Source organism: Montipora foliosa, chromosome 5 (genome assembly GCF_036669935.1).
Source record: "Montipora foliosa isolate CH-2021 chromosome 5, ASM3666993v2, whole genome shotgun sequence".
NCBI lineage: Eukaryota > Metazoa > Cnidaria > Anthozoa > Scleractinia > Acroporidae > Montipora > Montipora foliosa.
The window spans coordinates 44,377,122-44,402,363 of record NC_090873.1 but is presented as its reverse complement, the minus strand read 5'-3'; the positions used below and the strand labels follow the sequence as shown (position 1 = coordinate 44,402,363).

Genomic DNA, 25,242 nt, shown 5'->3' with positions numbered 1-25,242 from the left:
CAACCAATGCTATGTTCTGACAAAGAGGTTAACCTCGACTTCTAGCATATTGGTTCTGAGGGTAAAGAAAAAGGCAAAAAGTAACGAAATTAATCCAGAGTTTGTAAGATGACAGAGGCATCCAACAGCTGTACTGGCAATTTTGTGCAAGATCTCTTTAGAGACTCTCCCATTTTTCTACCTGTCACTGATCTCCATGTATCGTCATCCTTCAAAAATGAGGAACTCGACTCAATGATTGTCTTCATGGCGCCGGACGCGATCATAAGTGCAAGCAACATACGAAGCTCATTAGGGTCTTGGTGTTGAGCACTAATTAACGACAAGTCAATGCGCCTGTACATGCTTTACTTGTGCTTTATCCTCGCGTTGCCAGAGAAGATCAACGGTTAAAAGAGCAAAAAGGGCACCGACAAAGAAAAATCCACGTCGAAAAAAAACAACAACGAGAATTGACGAATGCAAAAATGGCCGCCAAAAAATTATTCTTTTGTTTTTGTGTTAATTAACCTCACTAGCCTCGTTCACACGCGTAAAATTGAAAGAACTTGGGCTGTAGAACGAGGCTAGTTAGGCTAATTAACACAAAGAAAAGAATAATTTGTTGGCGGCCATTTTTGCATTCGGTCAATGCACTATTCAAACAATTTAACACTATGTAGCAGTAACGCAGGACAATGATTGTCACAAGAAACTAGTTTAATGGCCTGGTTCCCACGAGTGGTATAGCATCCGAACTAGTGATCGGAAAGTCGTGTGATCAGCTCTGGTTACACACACCTTGGGCCTTCCGGAGGGAAAATGGCTCGGGTTTGGTTCAGTTCAGGTTTCATGTTACCCTTGGGGATACAAACGGGATAATGTGAAGTGCTAGATTCTACCTATACCATGTGAGCGTTAGCCCTACTAGTGGAATTGGGCCCACACAAGGACAGAGAAAACCTCTGACCTCTGTGAAGTGCAGAATAGGGCTAACGCTCACATGGTTTAAATCATGGGGTAGAATATAGCACTTCACATTACCCTCTAATAGTTAATTCTGATGAAATATGAGTGCTGCACGGCCAACGTTTGCAAAAACATAACCCTTCCATGTACTTGTACATATTCATTGCCGTGAAATTGTCATCTTAAAGTCCCACGACCTGCTCCCGTCTGACTTCAGTCAGTAGAGCAGCAGTGATCTAATCCGAAGGGGCTACATTTTCCAAAAGAAATGTCTCAACTATTTTTGTCCAGGATTGTAGCTTCCTCACAAAGAAGATGATCGAGATTTTCGACTGAAAAAGAAAACCTTGTATACAAAGTTCAATTTCCAAAAAATTCATTTGAGACACGAACATGCTGGGCCCGGTTGTTCAAAAGCCGCTTAACGCTAATCCCAGATTAAAAATTAACCAAGGAGTTTATTTCTCTACTCCCAAATGCTGGTCAACGATGATAGTCGACCAAACTTTACATTAGAAGAAGTCAATCTTGAAAAACAAAAATATGCAAAACAAACTTTGACCAAAAAGTTGAAAACATGAAACAAACGTTTACGCTAATCCTGGATTAAGTTAATCGGCTTTCGAACAACTGGGCCCAGGCGCCTCTTTGTCTAGACATAAACATGGCTGCAGTGACATCATAATCGTGTGCAAAAAAATCCCCAAGTGCATCAACACCTTTTCCCGTGACAAATTGGTTGCGATGAATATCCTGAGAAATCACTGCGTGTACACATCTGCATTGTATACCGGCATAACAATTTTCATTTTATTGCATCTTAGATATCAATGATGACGTAGACCTCATGCTTGTCGTCATAATCGTGAACTTGCATGTTGGAGTATGTAATGGCCTTAACTTCCGTGCCCTAGAGGAAACAACATCCAGATAAAATGAAATTTATCATAGAATTTGCAAAAAATGTTACTGTCAAAATGACAGACTTAATACATCTAGACCACAGTTCACAGTTGAGGGAGGTTGCGGGATTGAAACTTCGGCCGTACCAACACTCAGGGTCTTTAAAGTGGTACTATAATGACAAAAAAAATTACTTCCTTTTTTTCCTTCAGATTTTAAAAGTGTGTTTGCTTTTAAAACACCTGCAAGGCAACATTTAGAGCTTTGATTTTTATCCAAAGGCTATTAACTTTGAGTGTAAGTTTTGGATTTCACGATCCGCCTTCACTCACGTTCAAAACTGACCGATTGGACCTCAGAGGGATGGATCTTGGGAAAAGTGAAGTCATTCACTATCTGAAAGCTCGAAACTCCGGTGCTGCATATTAACTCAGTCGCGTACAAACGCATTGCATCCTTAAACTATTGAGTCTTTGACGTCATTTTCTCCTTGATCCAGCCACCATTGAATAGGAAATTCCAGTTAAAATAAACAAGTGTCTTTTTGAAATTTAAGGCTTAACATATGGGTCACTTAAGTGTTTAGTTAACATAGCTTTGAAACCGAAAGAAAAAAAGATTGATTTTTTGATCATAGTACCACTTTAAATAAACAACTGAAGAGAAAGTGCTGCCTTTGTAATGACATCTGTAAATGGTTAGACTTTGTAGTCTTCTCGGATAAGAAAGATTAAACTGTAGGCCCGTCTCAGAACACTTGTTGATTAATTCTGAGGGATGCAAAAGAACCCAGACACTGTTCGCAAAGAGAAGTGCATAGAGTTCACGCCTCATTTCATTCATTCATAGGTTGGCTGAGATTGCTAATAGACTGATAGTGGCTGCCAGAGGCTCCTGTATATGCTGACGACCGATGTCACCCATAGATTGATTACATTGTACTTGTTAAGCACAATTGAATACGTAAATAGAAAATGCGCTACATAAATTCATAACTAAATTCATTACCGTCTACCAACCTGAGGATGTTTGCTGAGGTCAAATTCTTCACCCCTCCTAAAAAGAAGGAAAGAAAAACAAGAAGGGGAGGTTTTGAACAGGAAGTCATTGGGGTTTGCAGCTGAGGCATCTATCAGTTTTTTGGCAGTAAAAATAGAAAGAAATGATGGCCAAAACATAAATTTGCAACAGCACAAGAATCAAACGTTATTTCCACCTAATTTGTGTAATACAATATGGAAGTATTCTGCAACTAAATGATACAGGCTTGAAGAAAAGGTAAGGAATTAGTCATTTCATGTCATAGTTTTTGAAGAGCATGGCCAAAAAAACTACTCTAAGATGCATGCCACATGTGTAACAGGATCCTCTTTCCTCAGTGAAGCTATTGTTTTGCAGCATAGTTGCTGCTGTAACTGTAGTTAATTCGTATGTGCAATTTTGACCTAAAAATTACTGTACAATGACATAATCATTTTAATTGTCACCTTACCCAACTGCCCTTATCTTGAAATTTTCTTTGTCAAATTCTAAAATTTCAACCTCCTATTCAAAAAACATAGCAAAATCAATATTAAACTTAAGGGGTTTTCTTTGTTTTTTCTTCGTTCTAGAGTGCAAGTTAACAATGCACTAAACAGTAAGGTAAGTGTAATCATTTTCAGTGGGGAAATAAATTTGTAATTTCATGCTTGTTTTCTGTTCCACAGTACCAGAATTTCTTTCGCAGGATTTAGATCTTGAGCTGTGATTCTTGATTAAAATCTTGACTGGTGAGAGGCAGCCGCAGCAGTTCGATTTTTTTTTTCATTTTGTTTTCTACGCTCACCTTTTGCTGTAATTGATTTCTTATTCACATATCACCAAGGAAATCTCTCAGCATAAGCCCTATGGTTTTTTTAGAGGTCTCCTCGCCACTAGCTGGTTTTTTTTTTTCACTTAATGTTTATTTATTTATTTATTTATTTTGTGATTCGCCCAAGGGCAGGTGATAATACAATAGGACTCTAGGTCCCCTATATAATATTAACACCCTAATAATGTTAATTAGTATTGAGGCATAATTAATGTTATTTAGTATTGAGGCAAATATAGATAAATTGATTGATTGATTGAAGCTGATCACTTGGCTGGTGGTGACAAGGAGTTGAACCAGGCTGACGATAAAATAATAATAATAATAATATTATTATTATTAGTAGTAGTAGTAGTATTATTATTATTATTATTATTATTATTATTATTATTATTATTATTATTATTATTATAAAAGTAGCAATGCAAACGTATGTATGCTAAATGATAGCTAAAGCACAGTAGGGTGCTGTTGCGTAACCTAAAGGCCAACGGGAAATAAGAAAATTAAAATAAAAACTTATTATAGAAACTAATACATTGAAATGTCTTCTAAGTAGACCTTGAAGGAAAAAAAAAAATTCAAATCTCCTTCTCTGAGATATCACGTGTCTTCTCCTATGTCATTATTTTGAAGTGGCGCGCAATGTGTAAACTTGAAGCTAACACGGACTTCTGCATCTTTATCAAGACTCCTTTACTCTTCCTTCCTACTAAAACCCTAACAGTTCTCTCAAGTCCTTTGGAGTATCCTCCCAGTACATCTAGAATGACGTTGTGCTGGTCTATGTGGTATCCTTTGAACTGTTGTTTTAGGTCCAGCCGCAAGAAGGCATACTTCTCTGTCTCATCCTGGTCTTTTGCAGCTCTGTTGTCCACCCATGGACAACTCATCTCTAAGATGGTGACAATCTTCCGCTTGTGGTCCAAAACCCTAGCATCCATCCCGTTGGCTCTCACTACCACGTGGTCTGCATACAGCAGGACATCCCAAAAGGTCTGTTATTATTATTATTATTATTATTATTATTATTATTATTATTATTATTGCTGTTGTTGTTGCCAGCACCCTCCACCAGATGGCAAGCTGTATTGTGTCACATGAAAGTTAGTTAAGGAGTTAATTAAACTAGGACTGGAAATGGAACCAGTAAGTAGACTGGACAATTGAATCAAACCAGAAACCCATAAGGGTTGAAACGTGTAACGCGCGTTCACGGCTTCCAAATATTCAGTGTGAACTGATTGGTTGAATGTTTCAGTGCTAGGTACCATATTTGGAAAGCCCTCTCTCTTGTTGTTCCAAATATGGTACTTTTCAAATTGAATATTCAGAAGCTTGTTTCCCAGAACACAAGGGACCGTTACACGTTTCAACCCTTATGGGTTTCTGATCAAACTCAATGTAATTCTCTTACAGCTGGACCATGCTGCTCATGGCAGTAAAATAACTTACTTAAAATACCTTGACGATGAAGTATGGATCTGCACACATCAGGAACAAAAACTCGTCAAGAAAATGAAATAAGAGATTGACGATGTCATCACCTGTAACAACAATTCCTAGTTAATGTCACTGTTCCTTGGTATCAACATAATTAGCTTTTAAACGCATAACGCAAGGCGAAATAGAATGAAACAACAGACGTATTGGCATTTTTTGAGGGGAACACTGCCTTGTGGCTGGTTAGCCTATGCAACTTCCAGATTGCATGACATAAAACAACCTCACTTACTGTATCTCCCCAGCACTATGAGCTGAGTGGTAAACAGCACGTGCTGGATCGGAAAAGAGTATTGGTTAGCGAGCAATGTACAAAGGCAAAGCTTGGGGGAAGTCGCTGCACAGACTTAACCACATCACGCAGGAGTGACCCAATTTTAATGAAGGCAAAGCGATATAACCAACCCATCTCCAAAGAGAGGGAGAGAAAGGAGGGGAAAAACTTTAACAAATTGCAAACAGCCAAGTGAACCTTGGAAGACTAACTGAGGCTTTTATTGCTAGACCCTGTCTATTAAAGTAGCCAGTTGCACAGGTTCTAAGTACTATGTAGCAGGTAGGCATTACACATGCTCTTTAGCGGTAATGAATTAGGCCTTAACAGATTTGGCCAATGAAGGTGTATGTTATAATCTGAGATCCACGAACAAAGTCTTCATGTCCTCATTTTATTTACAACAAAACCATTGATATTATGACCTTGAATGACCGACTACAAAGAACACGAAGATAACTATCATGACATGAATAGCCCTTTCAGTACGGTCACGTTCCTTTAACCATATTTTACTGATGGGGTAGTAAAATCTCATATTGAAAGTTAAACTCTACACATCTCAAATCAAAATTACTCAAAGTCACATTTTTTATCACTCATCTACACCAGGTGAGCATGGAAGCTCTGGAGCGTAAAGGTCAGTCAAACCAGAAAGTGATGTGTCATGAGGCAGGTATACATTGCACATGGTAAACACAACGTAAGCAGACCCAAACCAAAGGCACAGTCACATACTGAATAAAACAGTAAAGGTAAAGGTAAAGTCTCTGCTTATGAGCCAGAAGGCTCATCAGGCCAGCGCTTATCTCCGGTTTCCATAGCATGAAGCGACTAGGAGTATTTATACTCCCCCTTGGATGGGATGCTAGTCCATCGCAGGGTTACCCCCAGCATTACGCCGGTACCCATTTATACACCTGGGTAGAGAGAGGCACCGTGAGAGTAAAGTGTCTTGCCCAAGAACACAACACAATGTCCCCAGCCAGGCCCCGAACCCAGACCACTCGATCCGGTGTCGAGCACACTAACCATGAGGCCACCACGCCTCCAGTGGAATATTGTAATTACCAAAAACAGCAAAGAAAGAAGTAAAAGTTTTGAATACAGCAGCGAATTAATGAGTGGGCCAGACGAGCAACGCAATTACCGGTACTAGGAACTCAAGCAAGAAACTCCTTGGCCAACACCAATTTTACTCTGCCTAATGCCAGACAATTTTACTCATCAATGGGGAACCCCCAGCAGGAGTCAATGGGTTAAGCATTGCCCTGAATTTAGCTAGCCAAACTACTAACAGTCAGTACTCAAGAAATCTTGGGATACCTTCCGCTGTGATTTCTTCTGATCTTTCTATATCCACAGACTCTAAATCCGTCATGTAACCAAACATTGCTATTGCTACCTTAACAAAAATCACATAAATGAGTATTTCAATTGCAAAAATTAAGACAAATCCCATTGAACTAAAAAAGATCTCATGCACAACATGTCTGTTTCAAGAAAAAAGTATTCTCAGACTCCTAATTTAAAACAAGTTATGGTATTACCACCACAATCTGAAACATTATAGAAAACGGCCTTGCGCATGATGTTGGTTACCACTCGCGTAACATTTTGAGTGACATTAGAAAACTCTCAATTTTGGCGCTTATAATAAGGTTAGGGTCGTAAAATTTTGGGAAAATATTGTAGAAAGTATGTGCAATCTGTAAATGATGGTTGTTTATTGCCGAGCACCCGGGCAATCGAGATCAGAGTCCGCAAAAAGCCAGGTTCAAAAATTTCCCTCTGCTTAGTGAAAAACGCTCCGGACTTAATCCTCTTAATTTCCGTATTAAAAGAAAAATAGACGAAGATCGTGGCAAAAAATCCATGCACATAGATCGTGTTTACCGTTACGAGTCAGTTCTTTTCTCTTTAAAGCAGGGTTAAAGATAAAAGGTCTTGTTTACAATGTCACGCTGACTTACCACCCAAAAAATTCATCTTTGTGGTCTAAATGATGCCTTTCGTTCCCGTTCTTATCGTTCCTATCGTTCCCACTTCGTCAAATGCGTTCTATTTTTCGTTCCTTAAGAGCAAATAGTGCCTTATCGTTCTCAGCTGTCGTGCCCATCGTGCCCGATCCTTTCGTGCCCACGTGACCATAAACCTGCGCTCGCAGGCTTACGTGACCAAAGAAATACTCAATCGCGCCCAAAACCGAAACCGGGCTGAAACGTTCGAGAAGACATTCATGAAAATTGTGTTCTGTTGGGCTGTTTGTTTACCATTGGACCTCTTGTTTCTTTGTCTGAATTATTGCCAGCGATATCATTATATCAAGTGTCGAGCGAATTGATCGTTGAGTTACCCGAGAATCCGCCGTAATTTACAAATCGACCCTTCTGTAGATTAAAGACGTCAAAAGATCCGGATTTTAAGATCTAAATCCGGATTTCCCAATCGAAAGCACACTAAATGCCAATCGAGGTTTGCGAGAAAAGATTTTAACAATCCAACCATAATTTTGATTGCCTGTTGCAGCCGAGATTAAATTTCCGATAAGCGCTAAATTGGCTTTCCAAAAGTTGCTTTGCAGAAACAATCTCAGCTCATCTTTATCATATTAAATGAAGTTTAGCAAATAGTTAAGCAAAGTAAGTGAGAAGTTTTCTTTTAAAGCGAAGACAGGGACAAAACTCACCTCGTGCAAACTTGTTGATCTTGCGGCAACTCTTTCTGTTTGACAGTGTTCATCCTTTTATACTACGAGTACTTACTGCATTTGCGGCGTCGTGCAAGGAAACGCAGATTGTATAACTGTTCAATGGGATTACCAAAAGAAAATACTGAGACATGATTTTCCATTCATTACTTTTATTTTTGTCTTTTTTTTTTTGGCATCAAATGGGAGTTACAGCAAATGTTATAAACGCGACGGCTTTCGCGCGAAAAATCTGGGCACGAAAGGAACGATAAAGGGCTCGATGTATGAAATATGCAAATTAAGGCACGAAAGGAACGATGTACAAACGAAGGCACGAAAAGCACGAAATCATGGAACGATAACAAGACTCCATAGGCGCGATCGGTGAACGAGAACAAGGCACGAAATGCACGATATTTGGATTCCCTGTTCAAAGGGCACGAAAGGCACGATCAACTTGTTTGTTACGCCGTAAGTGCGGATTTGTGAGTGTTTTTAAAAATTAATTTAAGTCTCCCTTCGCGCTGGTAAAATTAATGTGCCTTTAGCTTGAAAATACCAAAAGTTTTGTCTTCTGTCAACACACATTTGGACTAATCACAAACTAAGTGGGCATCTGTGGACAATAAAACATAACCAAACTTGAGTAAATCATAGAATATCACAGTGATAAGCAACATCGTGCGCAAGGCCAAACCTAAAAGAAAACTTGTCTAAAAAACTGCAAATCAATGAACAGATTGTCTCTTTGTGCTTTTGCCACAAAAAAATAACAATTATATCTTTAACAGGACTCATTAACTCCACCTTTAACAGAGCTCCAACCTCCAGTTCACGAGCATTTCTTAGTTTTGTCTTCATGAAGGAGCGAGAGGCTAGGTTTTATGCTACAGTCAAAATACTCAGCGCATGCTGCCTAATATTCGAGAATAGGTTTGATTAACTGCCAATGGACTGCATTATTTGTTTCAAACTTCCAAATGTAATTTGAATATTGTAATCATCCAACTGTAGCCCGAGTGTGATCTTATTTCAAATATAGATCATTGATCAGTTTGTATTTGACGAGAGCTGCAGCTGATGTATGTGCTTGCCTGGTAAAGTGCTTCCTATCCACATAAGAGGGGAAATTCTGCATTTATCTAACCAAGGTTACCAAACAGGGGATATAACTTGAGGAGAATTAACCCTTTCACTCCCAAGAGTGACACTTATAGATTTTACTTGTCTAACACCAGACAATTTTACTCGTCAATGGGGAACCCCACAGGAGTGAAAGGGTTAACAACAGCTAGATTCACTCAAAAACTATGTCCCCATTAACCCTTTCACTCCCAAGAGTGACACTTATAGATTTTACTCTGTCTAACGCCAGGCGATTTTACTCGTCAATGGGGAACCCCACAGGAGTGAAAGGGTTAAAGATATCCACTCATGTTAGCAAAACTCTAGCTCAATTCAGGACATGCAGAAGGGCATATACAATAATTTAATATTCCCTTTACAATTGGCGGTGGGAGGAAGTACATGCATGATGCATGATGATAATCTGGAAGCTACAAAAGCCCAGCATTTTCACAGCTGAAATGGGCATCAGGCTTCTATTCGAAAGCATCTGTACTCTATATGATTTGCTGTCCATTAATTCCATTAACAAAAGTTCGCGACAAAAAAATTTGACGAAAGCCATGACAGACACAACCGTGAGCAGAGGAAGCCCCAAAAATGCACCAACCTTTGCACATGAACACTGCATAAATAATCAATAACATTTCAAATGAGGTGGCACTTGGACTACAGTTGGATGATTACAATATTCAAATCAGCAGTACATTGGCAGTTCATCAAAATTATTCTCGAATATTAGGCGGTACACTCTGAGTATTTTGACTGTAATCCATTGCCTCTTCAACCACCCCACCATTGACAAGTAAAATCTATTAAGTCTAACTCCCACTGCCATTATTCATTCATCTGATTTCATGCATATAATACGCATTTGTCTTCCGCAAAGAAGTTTTATATTCGGGAATGTAGACTGCGTGTGAAACTTAAACCTTCACTGTGTTTGGTGAGAGATTGTGGAACTGTCTACACCCTGACTGGCGTAAGCTAATGAAAAGAGCATGGTATTAAAAGAAAACTTCGTAAATTACTTCTGACTGCACTTGGAATTGAGGACTATTATGTTGACACCCATTCTTTAATATAAACAATAATCATTACAATTGTACCTTAAAGCTAAGTATTTCACTAAAGTATAAATTTTGCTTACAACCGCATATCATAATCTTATACTGTAGTAATATAGTAGCAATATTGTAATCTTTTAGCTTTTAATGTTTAATGTTTATTTAATAACCACCAAGATTAGTCAATGCTATATGCAGGTTTTGTAAATTGTCTTTATATATTTGATGGAAATAAATGTAAAGTAATGATTTTAATGGGGTCATTGGGTTTAGGCTGTGAAAGATCACGAGTTTGCTTACCCAGTAATATTATTATAATATTTTATTACAGTCTTTTAGAGATCTATCCCTTATTCCCTTAAAAAGAATCTCACTGAATAAACAATAATTATTAATTATTATCAATGACATAAAATTTTTAATGTCATTGACAGTTTCCTCTTTTCCGTAATTACTCCTTGCTTAATTTTCCCTTTGATTATCTTTATGAATCTTCAGTTTCCCATGGATGGGCAACTTTGGGTAACACCAACTAAAACCAGGATTTTCAAGAGTGGTACATTTTGTACAAAACATCACTGAGCATATAATAAAATTCAAGATACATACAGTAAACACAGTAAAGAAAACTAGTCTTTTTTCAGGTCTATGGCTGATCATGTTCTTATTTGAGGGGTGCTTAGTGAGAAATCAGCCTGAAAGTGTTCTTAAAATGTTCTTAAAATTGGTTTCAGAAATAGTTCAAATTATATATTACTAGAGGTTTAATTAAGTTAAACATACAATGTTGTTTTGTAATAATATATTTTATAGTTTGTAATGGTCCTGAGCACGATAGTACTTTGATTTAAGTTACTGTACTGTATTGTTTCCTTATCCTAATTCCCTTTCCCTTTGTATTAAGAACATGTTTTACTTACCAAGCTGAATTTCAGCCTGATGTTCTTAATCCACTTGTTCTTATATGCGGGTGTTTACTGTTACAGTATTGATTATACATGATTATAGTATTTGACGCATACAAAGACAAAATTATAACATTAATTTTTTATTTCTTCAGTACCTGTTCAAAAGCCTCCTTCAGATCATCACCCCCTTATTTTGTCAAAAAAATAAAAGAAACAGGCCTTGTGTAAAGGAACAAACTCACAAAAATTACATGAGAATACACCATTTAACATTACAGCCAGGCAATGTAGTGTACTACCAATATCTACAACACAAGTTGACTTGAAGCTTGAAGATTTTTCTTCTCAATTAGTCTCTCTACAAGAAGCAAATTCAGCTTTGTCTTGGGTTCAACAAAAACGTTCCAAATCCAGAGTGCAAAATGAAACATCCTATCTTTCCGTTTGTAGAATACCCTGGAAATATACCCATTAAGAATCAAGCACAATTTTAAACCATCAGGTCGTGTTTTACGAGGAGAAAACCATCTTTAGTTGCTTTCATTTATCACCTTTTCTCAGTATCTCATTAATAACAATGGTTGAGATTGGTTCACAAAAACATCGAGTAGCCTTCATATCATTTTTGCTAGCTTTTTGCACTGGTCAGGCATGAAATTGGATTCAATAATGAATTTCTGGGGATGATTACCATGTTTCCAACTTGTAGAAAATCAGAAATTGTGCCACTGGAAAACTACAACCACTTCGACCAAAACCGATTGTGTTTAGGATGGTGGAAAAAACATGATCTACATCATTTCAGTATAGTCTGTACTTTCCTTGCATGTCCTTAAGATAAAAGAAATTATGCGAAGGTCTCGGAAAGTTAAGTCACTTAAGGCTGAAATAATAATTTATTTATTATCTGAAAATTAAATACTTCATATACAGTTCCTGTTATAAACAAAACAGGCCTTTAGTGCAAAGGATACAAGCATGAAGCCTGAAAAAGGAGTACAAAGGAAGAATATTAGAAAAAAAAGTTGAGCTTGTCACCTTTACAATCAAAACAAATACCAGTAGTGTGTAAAACGTCAAAACTTGTTGACCATTCCCCAAACTACTTTGTATCAGAATGTTAAATACATAAATTTCTTCCTGGAAACAACAAGAAACAGTCTTGACGTGATGACAACATCAATCTTTTTGTCTCTTTCAAGACGGGGACTAACTCTTGTTTCAAGATGGAATTCATCTAAATATCATGAATGTGGAAATCAAAAATCTTTATTACCATTATGAAACTAAAATATATATGACCTTAAGAAAAACTTACTGGACATCAGCAGTATGGTCTAAATCTGAAATAACAGAAAAAAGATCAATAAATTTAAAACTTAAAATTTAAAACACACTTTTTTTACAGCTGGTACTAGGAAGTTCCTTTAGCTCTGAAGCTATTATCAAAGAAAGCCAAGAAGGTGCTTCTTCTGGCCTGTTTGTAACATGAATGCCATTCTAATAGGCCACTTCCGAGTTCATGTCTGCCTCCTTTTCAAAACGAGTCTTAGTGCCAAGTTTTTCTTATAAAAATTAGTTTTCATTCATGTGTAAAGTAGAACTAATCACCATCACAAAAACTTCGCACTTAGCCTCACTTTGAAGAGGAGGCAGACATGAACTCGGAAATTACCTGTTGACTTAATTAGACCAAAGCTCAATGTATGCCTTGTCCAGTACTGTCAATATATATCAATTTGGTTAAATGAACTGGCTTGCTGGTGATGTCTCGGGACAGCTCCTTGGGAAAAAAATGTCTGAAAGAAAACTGCCATGTTCTAGCTTGGCCAAGATCTAAGAGACAGTCTGTTTTGTTTCTGGTCAAAAAATAAAATGAAATGTCATAGTTAGCCTGGCGTACTTTCCCAGTATCAGCCAATAGAATCTCAGCATGCCTTCAAGATCATGGTGGTAGCAATTTATGAAAACAAACACCTTCGCGATCAGCCCTGGAAATTTGCTTATTCTTCAAAAATTCTAATCATTATTTTTTGAACACAATCGCTGTTTTCCAAAATATTGGAAATCTGTAAATTATAATAATGTTGACACTGTCAGTACAACAGACTGAGTGAATCAAGACCTCCTGCACCAGTAATCATTATCATCATTATTGTTTAATTAGTTGAGGTGTTGCAGTTTCAGTCTTTGTCTTTCGTTTAATGAAGTTTCAGAGCCGGCATCTTTTGAGGGTGTCCCTGCCTGCGTATGTTGCTTGTGCTTATGCTTGCGTCGTATGTGTAAACCAGCCTTTACGGGAGAGGACAAAACGCGGAGCCCTACTCCATGGAGTACCCTATGGACTACCCAAATGGACTACCCTAAAAATACTATTTCGAATGCATACTGTTGATCCATGTGTAAGCAGCATCTCAAATAGTGCTTACTTAAGCCTCAACACCCACTTTAAACAGCATTGTTCAACAGTATTTAAGTCTAGGCACCCATTTTAAAAAGATTAGCTTTCAATTATTGTTGTGATGGCCGATTACTTCATGTAAGCTAACCTTTTTAAAATGGGTGCTTAGACTTAAATAGTGTTGAACAATGCTGTTTAAAATGGGTGTTAAGGCTTAAGTAAGCACTATTTGAGAGGGTTTTGCTAAAAGCAGGCCCGCGGCCCACGGCCCGCCACGGCCCAGCGGCCCAGCGGCCCGCGGCCCACGGTCCGCGGTGGCCCGGAGGCCCACACAGTTTTGTTGTCTAGCGGTAAATCCACGCGCATGCTTAGATTTGCATCAGGTTTGGGCGCGCAAATGAAAGACGATGAGTTTGAATTCGTTTATCATTTTAATAATCATTTCAATCCTTTTTCGATCCTTTCTTTCGTTGCATGTTGCTAGGTGAAAAATGTTGTCATTCTCTGTTGTTTTCGTCTGGTTACAACAACAAACAGAAACAAGGATTCAAATGATTAAAATGGTAAACGAATTCAAACTCACCGTCGTCCATTTTCCACGCCCAAACCCGATGCAGATCTGTGCATGCACGTGGATTTACCGTTGGACAGGAAAACCGTGGAAAATGAGGAGTGGGCTACCGGGCCTCCGGGCCTCCAGGCCGTGGGTCGCGGGCCGCTGGGCCTTCAGGCCGCCGGGCCGCGGGCCTGCTTTTAGCAAAACCCCTATTTGAGATGCTGCTTACACATGGATCCTGCAACCTGTATGAAATACTCTGCAAAAATTGGGCAAAAGATTTTGTTCCAGCCAAAAAAAGAATGACTAAAGAATACATAGACCAATAGGCCATTTTACAGTTGTTTGCTCAGCAACCAAGCCTATGAATGGCTGCGAGGCTGCCGGTGACCCTGCATTGATACAGACCTCACTGCTTTTATCATGTAAATTGTGTTGTTGTAACGCTAATTAACCCATATTAACATTACAAAAGCAAGAAGGTTTGTATCAAACAGGGTCACCGGCAGCCTCGCTTCCATTGCTAGGCCTGGTAACTTAGCCACAACTGTAAAATGGTCTATTCGGCTAACTCAATGCTGTACCGAATTCAGATCCTGTGGGAATACAACGTTTTGTTCCAAATATTCCCATACGAATGCTACATCATTATGCAAATGAAATACAAAAAGAATCTTAACCCCGAGAGATTTGAATTGGGTACAACATTGCGATAGCCGAATTGGGATTCATATAAAAAGTTCCAAAGAAACAAGCCAGTATCTAGAGGTCTACAAGTTACTCACACTCATATTTGGCTGCCATCGTCAGATCAAAAGCAAAGCAATTTCTCCGGATGAAAAAGATAACAATGCTACTAATTAGCTAAGCCAAGATTTCATCATTCTTTCGGTAAGGCGTTCATGTTAGGCCCATAAGTTATTTCTCCAGGTTTCTCTTTCCCTCAAATTCATAAGGGCCATGTTTTGCGCCTGCAATCAACCAACCTTTTCACTCTGAGTAAGGAGCATGCGCAGAAAGTGTCAAAATGGCGGTCGATTTGAGTTACGTGAAAGCTGTTGTGGCGTTTCAGGTATTTCCAACAACTACCTCAGCTCGTTCTTACCTATTGTTCCCACAGTCTGACAATCATTTTTCTTTCTTTTTGTGTTAGGCACATGTTCGTGGTTATTTCACTCGAAAAAAACTGCTTCAAGTTCGCAACGAGTTTGAAGAAGTGTTAAAGGATTTGGAAAGGGATTCAAAAGTAGTGCAGTGGAAAAGGAATTGTATTGGTCTGCCATTGGTGACTTCGAAAATACGTTTTTCAAACCCTGAAAACGAGACAACGAGCTTGAGTATTCCTGGAGATGGTGAAGATGAAAAAACACAAAAGAAAGATCTTGAAGCTGATGAAGTCTTTGGCGATGGTAAACATTTTTCACGTAACATTGCTGAACACGGATTCACAAACCCAGAAAATGAAGGGCAACCTATTGAAAATGAAAACGTTAAATTTTCTCGAATGCACAGGGAACAAGACGATGAAGAAATAAACGTAGATAAAGATTGTCCTTTGCCAGCAACAACTTTGAATTTTGAAAGATGTCATGTGCAGGATTCACACCGGAACCAGCTAGATTTTCCACAGATAACAACTGACTATCAGCGAGAACGGGAACCAGAGGATCCAGTTATTCCTTCAAAGGAAAGGAACCCGGAAAATAACAGGTCTTTATCTAAGGTCATGCATTTCGACAAATCAGGTGGTAAACAATTCCAAACATTTCCTGAATTTCCTTCACCTGATTTTCCATTGAGTGGTACTCCAAGACATACATCAAGTGACGAGCAGAAGATCAAAGAAAACTCTGGGTATGATATCACATCTGAGACAGATACGCCAGTGACAAGGAATGTGCCTCACTTACAGACTCAAGCAATTCTCAGTGAGAGTTGGATGACTGACAAATCATTTGGTACGATATACATTGTACCTTTCATTTAATAGGCAGGTCTGAAACACAGGTCACATTCCACAGTCCCTGCTCCACTGATGAACAAGTAAGCCAACAGTTTCCCCTAGACCTGAAACAACATTTTTGTAGAGTGATTATGGCTGGGAGACACTTTTGGTGTTTTTTATGTATCTGTAGCACAGTGACATGTACACTGACCTGTGAACCGTGACCTGTGATCTAGATCTGCCCTCACTTTATTTTGAGAAGAGAGTCTTGATTATATTTGGTCCACAAAGCAAAAGAAGAAAAGCATTTTAGCAACAAGAAATGAGAAAGTGGATAAGAATCTCCTTGTGAAAAGAAGTAGTACCAGTTTGATCACATGGTGAACTTTATTAACATCATCATATTCATGATCTTTATCCCCAATCAACTTTTTTCTGATTTTAAAAGCTAACTGTGAACAGGATTGACCACAAAGTTTCAATTACGGTAGTACAGACAGCCAATGAAAAGCATTGGCTAAATCATTCAGAGAAGGCGGCCACTTTTTTCCTTAAATTAAACTAATTAAAGACAGATTCTTTAGGTGGTACTATGGTGAAAAAATCAGTTCTCGTTTTTCTTCAGCTTTGAGCAATCTGGATTGAGAAGAAAGTGACTTCATTTACTCATGAGTTAGCTTAACAATGAAGTGTGTGAATGCGGCTTAATAATTGTAGGATATGCAGCACAAGAGTTTTTAGTTTTCAAATTGTCAAATTCATGTTGTGCATACTAATTTTATTAAGCCATGTTCACTATTGTGCATTTTTAAGCTAGTGAGTAAATGACATCATATTCTTCTCGATCCAGCTCTCCGGGGGCTTATCTGTCAAAATCACACCAAGTAATGGTGTCCAGACCATTGAATAAAAAAAGTGCCTTAAATTTAAACAGTTTTTTTCTTGAAATGATTGCATAAAGTCTGGTATTTCAAGTATTCGGCACAAGAACTTTCAAAATGCGAAGAAAAACGAGAAGTGATTTTTGATCATAGTAGCACTGTAACCCATTGACCCCTGAGAGTGACACTTAATAGATTTCACTCTGTCTAACACTAGATGATTTTACTTGTCCAATGGGGGGTGGAGGGAAGGGGGGGGGGGGCGGGGGGGGGTGTTTGAGGTGTGAATGGGTTACACTCAGTCAAAAACTTTGTCCTCATTGATCCCTGAGAGTCAGTCATTATATGGATCCGCCCCTGGTCAGTTAATCAGTCAAATCAGTAACCGACATCAAATAATTTTATTGAAACCCCAATTTTAAAGGTACAGACCAAGTCTGAGTAGATGTGTACCTGTACACATGCTGGTAACTTATCTAGTAGTCATCTACTATCGATCTCAGACGTCCGTGGACAAGGGCTTTTCTTCAGCCCACTTCACAGACCATTGATTTCAGTCTGCGGTTAAAACACTCGGATCACACGACAACATTTTTTGTGGCTCTGCGGTTTTTCGAAAATACCGATCTCCTGACGCCATTTTCTGTTGCTCTGCACAAAGAGAAAAGCACGAAACGATGTTGACGGGGAGTATAACCAGCCAAAGCTTTTATGGGTAACCCTGGAAAAGCCTTGTCCAAGGAAATAAGAAGCAGTTGGAAACTTTTCTTCAGGTTTTTTTCTATTTTCAGCCGTGGGAAGAACAAAGGAATAGCGTCACATGATGTAGTATTTAATCAAAACCTCAGAGCCACAAAAAATGTTATCCCATGATCAGAATTTTTTAACCACAGACTGAAATCAACTTGTCGACAGACGTGTGAGATCGATAGCATCCTTTACCTTTCTCCACTTTCTTCTTTAAACCCTTACATGTCCATAATGAAATGCATGTTGTGTCACGCCATGTCTCCTGAAAGGCCCACTTTCACCCTACAGTCATTACGTGCCGTGGAACAATTTTCATATATGAAAATCCAACCAGAACACTACGATAAGCAATGTGAATTTCAATTACCATGACAAAAACAAACGGTCGAAAAGCCTGTCGTTTGAAGGTGTGCCTTTAAGCCTAAAATGCAGTACTTTTTAGTTAGGGTTAAGGTTCTGGCTAAGGTCATAAAGGATCACTTTGTGATGCCTTAACACCAAGTTATGTGAATCTCTTGATGTCTTTGTATGGGGCAACTGTCATTACTTCATGTTTGCCCAAATCCCTGTGTATCATAATATGTTCAAATAAACAATAGACATCCAAACAGTAACTAACATTGTTTTAAAACAATGATTTGTGTGCTATATGTGGGCTAGCGTAGCCGGCAAGCCTCTCAAAAACCTTTTCAAGTTAAAGTTTCCTCAGAGACATCATCTGGAGGAAGTTGTAAATTTCGTGCTTGGCGCTGAGTTTATTTATTGACTTTTTCCTTAGAACCAGTCGTAAGTGAGGATTCCACAACACCCGACCTTGACCTTCCTGATGACCCTGATAAACTACATGAACTGAGAGACAACCTTGCCATGGAATTGTTGTGGACACAACAAGCCATAGAAAGTCGGAAGAAAGTGAGTAGAAGTACAATAATTTTATTCCAAACTGTCATGACCCTAAGAAGAGTTTTTTTTTTAAACAAGACACACAGTAAAAGGCATGGTGCCTCAGGGCCAGGCACATGCAAAGGATTTATCAGTCAGTTGAAGATGCAACCAAGCTGTGTGATAATTTGTGCAATAAAAAAACCCCTTAAGGCAATGTGTTCATAATATGTCATGAAATGTTATGTCGTTGTTTTTTTTTTTAATCTCCACTCCTACTCCTGCTAGAAATATCTATTAGTGCTTCCGTCTCTGTGTCATCTTGAATAAATTTGAAGAAAAGAAGAGCGTGAAGCGACGACCCCTTTTATAGTGCGTCTGTGTTTAAGTTCCTGTTATGTCATTCTTTTTTTTTTTAACATCAGGCCTTGGTTGCTTCAAGCACGATTAGTGCTAACCAGCGTTAAATACCATAGAAACCTATACGTTTCGATACATCTTAACCAACGGTTAGCACTAACCAGGCTTCAAGCAACCAGGCCACACATTCTTTTTCTGACTATGCCTACAGAAAAATAGATTTTTTGAACATTAAGGATGGTGCCTACTATTGTTATTGCACATACATTTCTGCACATCTCAAGATACTTAGGTTTCCTATCGGTGATGCTTACTAATACAGTGATATTTTAGCGTGGTTTAAAACTATCTGGAGAAAGTAGATCTTATTATTAGTACGTACTCTTGGTATCCAAAAAGAAAACTGGGGTTAACCATGCATTTGTCAAAGACAATTAAGCTTCAATTTAAGAAAGAATGCCATACACTGCTTTGTATTTTAAGGCTTTTTACAAATATATTATTCACCAATTACCAGTATGAAAAATGCTTGGTTACTCCCAATTTTCTTTTTGGATGTCAAGAACACTTGTTCAGATCTACATTTCTCCATAATCATAAACCGGGGCAAAAATACCTTTGAATTAGTAGGGATTAAATTTGTCTCGATCTTCGTCTTAATTAACCCTTTAACCCCCGTTGATGAGTAAAATCGTCTGGCATTAGACAGAGTAAAATCTATAATAGTCACTCTCAGGAGGGAGAGGGTGAAAGGGGACAAAGTGTTTGAGTGGACCTAGATGTTATCAACCCACTCATCCCTGAAGCGTAAAATCGTCTGGCGTTAGACAGAGTAAAAGCTGTGTCACTCTCAGGAGGGAGAGGGGGGAAGAGGGCAAAGGGTTTGAGTGGACCTAGATGTTATCAACCCACTCATCCCTGAAGCGGCCTCCATTGGCAAGTAAAATCATCTGGCGTTAGACAGAGTATAATCTGTAAGTGTCACTCGTAGAAGGGAGAGGGTGAAAGGGGACAAAGTGTTTGAGTGGACCTAGATGTTATCAGCCCACTCATCCCTTAAGCGGCCTCCATTGGCGAGTAAAATCGTCTGGCGTTAGACAGAGTAAAATCTGTAAGTGTCACTCGTAGAAGGGAGAGGGTGAAAGGGGACAAAGTGTTTGAGTGGACCTAGATGTTATCAGCCCACTCATCCCTTAAGCGGCCTCCATTGGCGAGTAAAATCGTCTGGCGTTAGACAGAGTAAAATCTGTAAGTGTCACTCGTAGAAGGGAGAGGGTGAAAGGGGACAAAGTGTTTGAGTGGACCTAGATGTTATCAGCCCACTCATCCCTTAAGCGGCCTCCATTGGCGAGTAAAATCGTCTGGCGTTAGACAGAGTAAAATCTGTAAGTGTCACTCTCAGGAGGGAGAGGGAGGAAGGGGAAAAAGTGTTTGAGTGGACCAAGATGTTATCAAGCCACTCATCCCTGAAGCGGCCTCCATTGGCAAGTAAAATCATCTGGCGTTAGACAGAGTAAAATCTAGAAGTGTCACTCTTAGAAGGGAGAGGGTGGAAGGGGACAAGGAGTGGTTTTGTGACATTAAATTATGTATGAACTGGTTTATCAGTCAATTTACAGTCTACGGATGTGAAATGAGAAGCAAATACAAATTGTTAAGAAATTTAAAGACGAAATTTTGGAAGTAGTCATTCTGGAAAAAAAAAAGTTGAATTTGATCTGTCACTGAACTGATGAGAAACATTGAACCCAGGATTGAGAACCCAGCCTGTACCCATATTTTGTATGGTATTATCCAATCAGCAATCAAGCTGTCAGACATTCCCCTAGCTTCACGTTAGCAATGGGCATCCATGCAAATCTCAAGTGATGCTACTTCAAAACTATATCAACTGTTATTTATACTTGACACATGGTATTGTAGTGGCCAGCATGTTGGACTCTCACTTCCCAGGGTCTCTGGTTCAAGACTGAAGAGTATAATGTTGTTTCCTTTCCTGTTCAGACCGGATAACTTGATCCAGTGGATAAGTCACTACACACCTTTATTCAAATGTGCTTAGAGTGTGCGCGTTCGCAAGTGAGCAAACACAAAATCTGCGCACAGATGAAAACTGTCGGATAGTAGCTCTTCCACCAGAGAAATCTCGCCTTTGAACAACTGGGCCCACGTCCCAGTTGTTCAAAGGGTGGATAGTGATTTATCTGGTGGATATAGCGTTATCCACCTTTTGAAAAACTGCCAGGTGCATTAATTGCTTCCCACAACATATGGGAGCAACCCTGTCAGACTAGCATCCCATTCAGTGGACTGCGGCAGTACTCTTAGTTATGTGATGCTATAGAAACCAGGATAAGCTCTTGCTTTTACAGTGTGCCCCCAATGGCTTACATGCAACATTGTTGCTTTCTTGTCTGTGGCAATATTTCCATACTTTTCATCGAGACGCCTTTGTTTGAAATGTGTAAAAGATTTCATTAACACACTTTTTAAGGTTCCTTTAATTAACCCTTTGGCACCCCAACCAGCCCGAGTTAGTATTTTACTCTTCCTAACACCAGACGATTTTATTCGTCGGGAGTTCTTGGGTTAAATGCCCTTTGAAATGCTGTATCACCCGTTTGAATTTTTTCTCTTTCAGTACCTGGGTCTCAGGAGGGGATTGGCACAAGGAGATCAAGGCACCCAAACCCCAAATTGAAATATTTGGTACGATGACAAAATGTAAAAAGGCTGCATCATTCATATGTACCAAGCCTATTCTCTCTATCCTCTAGGCAAGAATGTGAAAGGGACAGAAAGTTGGGGAGAGGGCTCTCCCAGTCCTTACCTTATCTCTCTTTGTCCTCTGTGGAGCCATGTTTCCAGGGTCAGAATTGATACTCATGGTTGCTTTTTTTCACACGACTTTTATATCAATAACAGCTGAATAAATTCCTTCAGAAATTGCAGTGATTTTTTCTTAAGTTGCGTTTAATGTGAAGTTTGAATGGCCAAATTTAGGCTAGAGATGGATAACTCTTCTGAGATGAATTATCCATCCAAGATGGAAATTTTGTCAGCAATAAGACGTTTTCAACCAATCTCTGGGGACACCAATAACAATAGAGAAATGTATGACTTCTAGTGGACAAACAAAAGTTACATAATGAAAGATCTTTTGTTTTTGTCCACCAACCTGATATTTCTCTTGTTAATCATAACCATTACAATTTTCTCAAATTTGATTGGTGCAACTACTTTATTTTTCACTCATTATTGTGTAGGGTTGAATTCAGACAGTTACATAAGCTAATACATAAGCACCAATCACAGAATTTATCACAATAACCATGGCAACAACCACTTACCCTGCCAAACTGGAGATTTTCCAAAATGCACCAATTTGTAACATTTGACAGTGAAAAAGGAATGCATTAATTTTTTCTTCTCGTAAGTTGAAATAGTTATGATTAATTGGTAACAGGACTTTGTTTTGTCCAATTCAGTCTGTAATCATACTTTAACCAAATCGAACCCCTACTACGTTATATAATTAAATTCAGCCAATATGACAACTGAAATAATTCTCCCTTGCTTTTGGGGGTGGGGGTTTGAGTGGCTATTAAAGGCTCCTCTAGTGGACATACAAGTCAATGACTGTTTAATATGGAGATTTGAGGGCCCCTCCCCCCAGCACCCACTCGATTTCTTTTGTTTGTTCTTGTTCCCTCGCCTCCACTATCTGAGAGCCTGGAATAGGCAAGACAAACTTCTTATCAGAAGTCAGTTTTTGGATTCACCAAATTAAACACACCTTCATTTTACTTTACATCTGTTGGAATAGAGTTTTAAGCTGGAACCACCTCAAGGATGTCAAGCTAGCCTTGGTTTGTCAGCGAACAAGCATCTTTCCTTATGCTCCTATTGTCGCTTACAGGAAGGACAAAATCACTCGAGGACTTTATAGTCAGATCTTCAATTTCTTGAAACCACCTAAACTTAGCAAATCTTAGGAACGCACTGGTTTCCTAAACATTCCGCAACAAAGCATTACTAAAACCTGATGCACCTTCTACATGTATCTCTTAATTTGCAAAATAGAAAGATCACAAGCTCTTAGACCACCTCAAGTCCAAGCCACATTTCTTTCACCTTCTCAAACTCATTAATAATTTATAAGCCAAAAACAAAAGAAATCACTACCGTGAAGGAAGTTTGGATATGTGGTCTTAATTAGCATAAACTTTCGCCAACTTTGATCCCAAATCGCTCTTAAACTACTGATTCTTTTGAGAAGCAATATCAAACACTCGAAAGAGTGTTTCATTGGATATCCAACCACCTCAAAATCGGTTAAAAAACTCGGCCTTCTGCCTCATTTTTCAACTCGCTTCTTGGTGTTTTGATATCCGATGAAACACTCCTTCTCGTGTTTGATATATTCCTTCAACAACTAAGCAGCGTTATATACGGCAAGGAGGGCAACAATATCACAACTCCTCCAGTTTTAATTTTTTTTCGTTGTGTCCTCTTAGTTAGTTACATTTGGAGAACAGGACTAGCACACTGTTTAGAGCATGCTCTTTTCAAGAAGACCAAAATTTGAATACATTCACTTTACTTAAATTTGATTTCTGGTGTTTGTAACTACACAGTAGTAGGGAAACTGTGCTCTCTCATGTGTGATTCAGATTATGAATTTCATTAGGCATATGAATGCTTGTGTGTCTGGTTAAATAAAAATCGGGCACAACTTTAGTAAGAAGACAACTTTATTTCTTTCAACTACTTCTTAACTTGTCTATAAAAAACTAAGAAAGTAACTAAAGCATTGGTTGAAATGATGCTCACATAATTGCAACTAATAACTCAAGCTTACATATGCTGTAATATACAAGTTGACAATATATATTTGCACACCAGCAACAACTGCCAAGTGTCCTAAACAGACATAATAAGGAAGTTGGGCTGTATAATAGACTATTATTCAAACAGAAAATCAACAGCACCATTCTTCAGCAAAACACTGTTCACATCAAACTGCAAAAGAAAAAAGAACCAAGAAAAAGGTAAGATAACTAGCCTAAGAACAATGTGACCAGTAGTTTCTGGGAAGGAAAAACACTGGAACAATGTTATGATCCAGTATCGTCAGAATGCGGAAATTAATTATAATTCCATTTTCGTGGACGACAGTCAACAGAAAATGGTTCAAAGCTACAGTATCATGATTTTTGGGGGTTTCCTTATTTACCACTTTGACTCTGAACAGTTATGTTGAAGTGCTACTAAACACTAAGTGAGCCAAGTTTAAAACCCTGATTTCAAGAAGACACCTGTTTATTTCAACGGGAATTTTCCTATTCAGCGGTCCAGCATTACTAACTTTAAAATCTTTAGAAAGGCTGGATCGAGGAGAAAATGACGCAAGACTCGATAGTTTCAGAATACAATGCGCAGGTGAATTAATATGTAGCACGGGAGTTTTGGGCTTTTAGACTTTTAAAACCTTGCTTTGCATACAAAATAAGCTGCATTCACATGCTGAAATGTTAAGCTAATGAGCCTTTGATGCTGCCACTTTTCCCTAGATGCAAAACCTCCGAGGTCCAATGGGACAGTTTGGAATGTGAATAATGGCAGACCGTGAAATCCAAAACTCAAACTCAAAGTAAAAAGCCTTTAGATAAAAATGAAAGCTCAAATTTGCCAAATTATTAAGCCATCACACTCAAAAATAATATGAAGAAAAAACATGACGTTCTTTTATTAGTAAAATTAACATGACATCAAAGACTATTCTGGGCGGAAATGGTATTCAACCAGGGGTTTCTCCAAGGGAACCCAAATTTCATCCCTTTCATACATCTCTTGCCATCCACAAATCGTTATGGCTTTGCTTTCATTATTTTGAGTTTTTAGAGGTTATATCAAAGTTCATTCTCTTTTGAATGTTTTGTTCAATTGAGTGATTTTGCTCTTAGTGCACTGCTGATAGCATTCCCCTCCACATTTCATATGGCCCATCTTAACATCAAGTGATAATATGCTTCAATTTTCAGTGATTTTACTGGACTTTCCATCTTCCTAACAAGAGGAGCACTAATACTCAGCGATATAATAGTAATAACAACAACTCTTGAATTCTATGAACAGAACGGGACTTGGGAGACTTTGCATCTTCTGGATGATTAGGTTGGTCAACTACAG

At 38.6% G+C, this 25,242-nt stretch overlaps 2 protein-coding genes across 4 annotated transcripts; one reads left to right on the top strand and one right to left on the bottom strand.

Moving 5' to 3' along the window:
• Nucleotides 1-678: 678 nt before the first annotated feature.
• On the bottom strand, nucleotides 679-15,190 carry LOC138004337 (protein archease-like). Of its 3 annotated transcripts, XM_068850819.1 has the most exons (9): nucleotides 15,018-15,190; nucleotides 12,594-12,618; nucleotides 12,250-12,260; nucleotides 11,431-11,462; nucleotides 6,810-6,888; nucleotides 5,171-5,253; nucleotides 3,344-3,396; nucleotides 2,871-2,907; nucleotides 679-1,858 (listed from the first exon to the last, which is right to left on the bottom strand). In XM_068850819.1, the coding sequence occupies exons 1-9, from the start codon at nucleotides 15,034-15,036 to the stop codon at nucleotides 1,769-1,771; spliced, it is 429 nt and encodes a 142-aa protein (XP_068706920.1). In that variant the 5' UTR covers nucleotides 15,037-15,190; the 3' UTR covers nucleotides 679-1,768. The 3 variants fall into 3 exon arrangements, with proteins under 3 accessions (XP_068706920.1, XP_068706919.1, XP_068706921.1); XM_068850818.1 differs by lacking the exons at nucleotides 12,594-12,618; nucleotides 15,018-15,190 and adding an exon at nucleotides 12,552-12,569 and having other exon boundaries at nucleotides 12,250-12,313; XM_068850820.1 differs by lacking the exons at nucleotides 11,431-11,462; nucleotides 12,250-12,260; nucleotides 12,594-12,618; nucleotides 15,018-15,190 and adding an exon at nucleotides 7,457-7,619 and having other exon boundaries at nucleotides 6,810-6,884.
• LOC138004336 (uncharacterized) lies at nucleotides 15,167-23,643 on the top strand. Its single transcript, XM_068850817.1, has 4 exons — nucleotides 15,167-15,304; nucleotides 15,386-16,190; nucleotides 18,587-18,720; nucleotides 21,692-23,643. The coding sequence occupies exons 1-4, from the start codon at nucleotides 15,260-15,262 to the stop codon at nucleotides 21,749-21,751; spliced, it is 1,044 nt and encodes a 347-aa protein (XP_068706918.1). The 5' UTR covers nucleotides 15,167-15,259; the 3' UTR covers nucleotides 21,752-23,643.
• The last annotated feature ends 1,599 nt before the right edge of the window (nucleotides 23,644-25,242 follow it).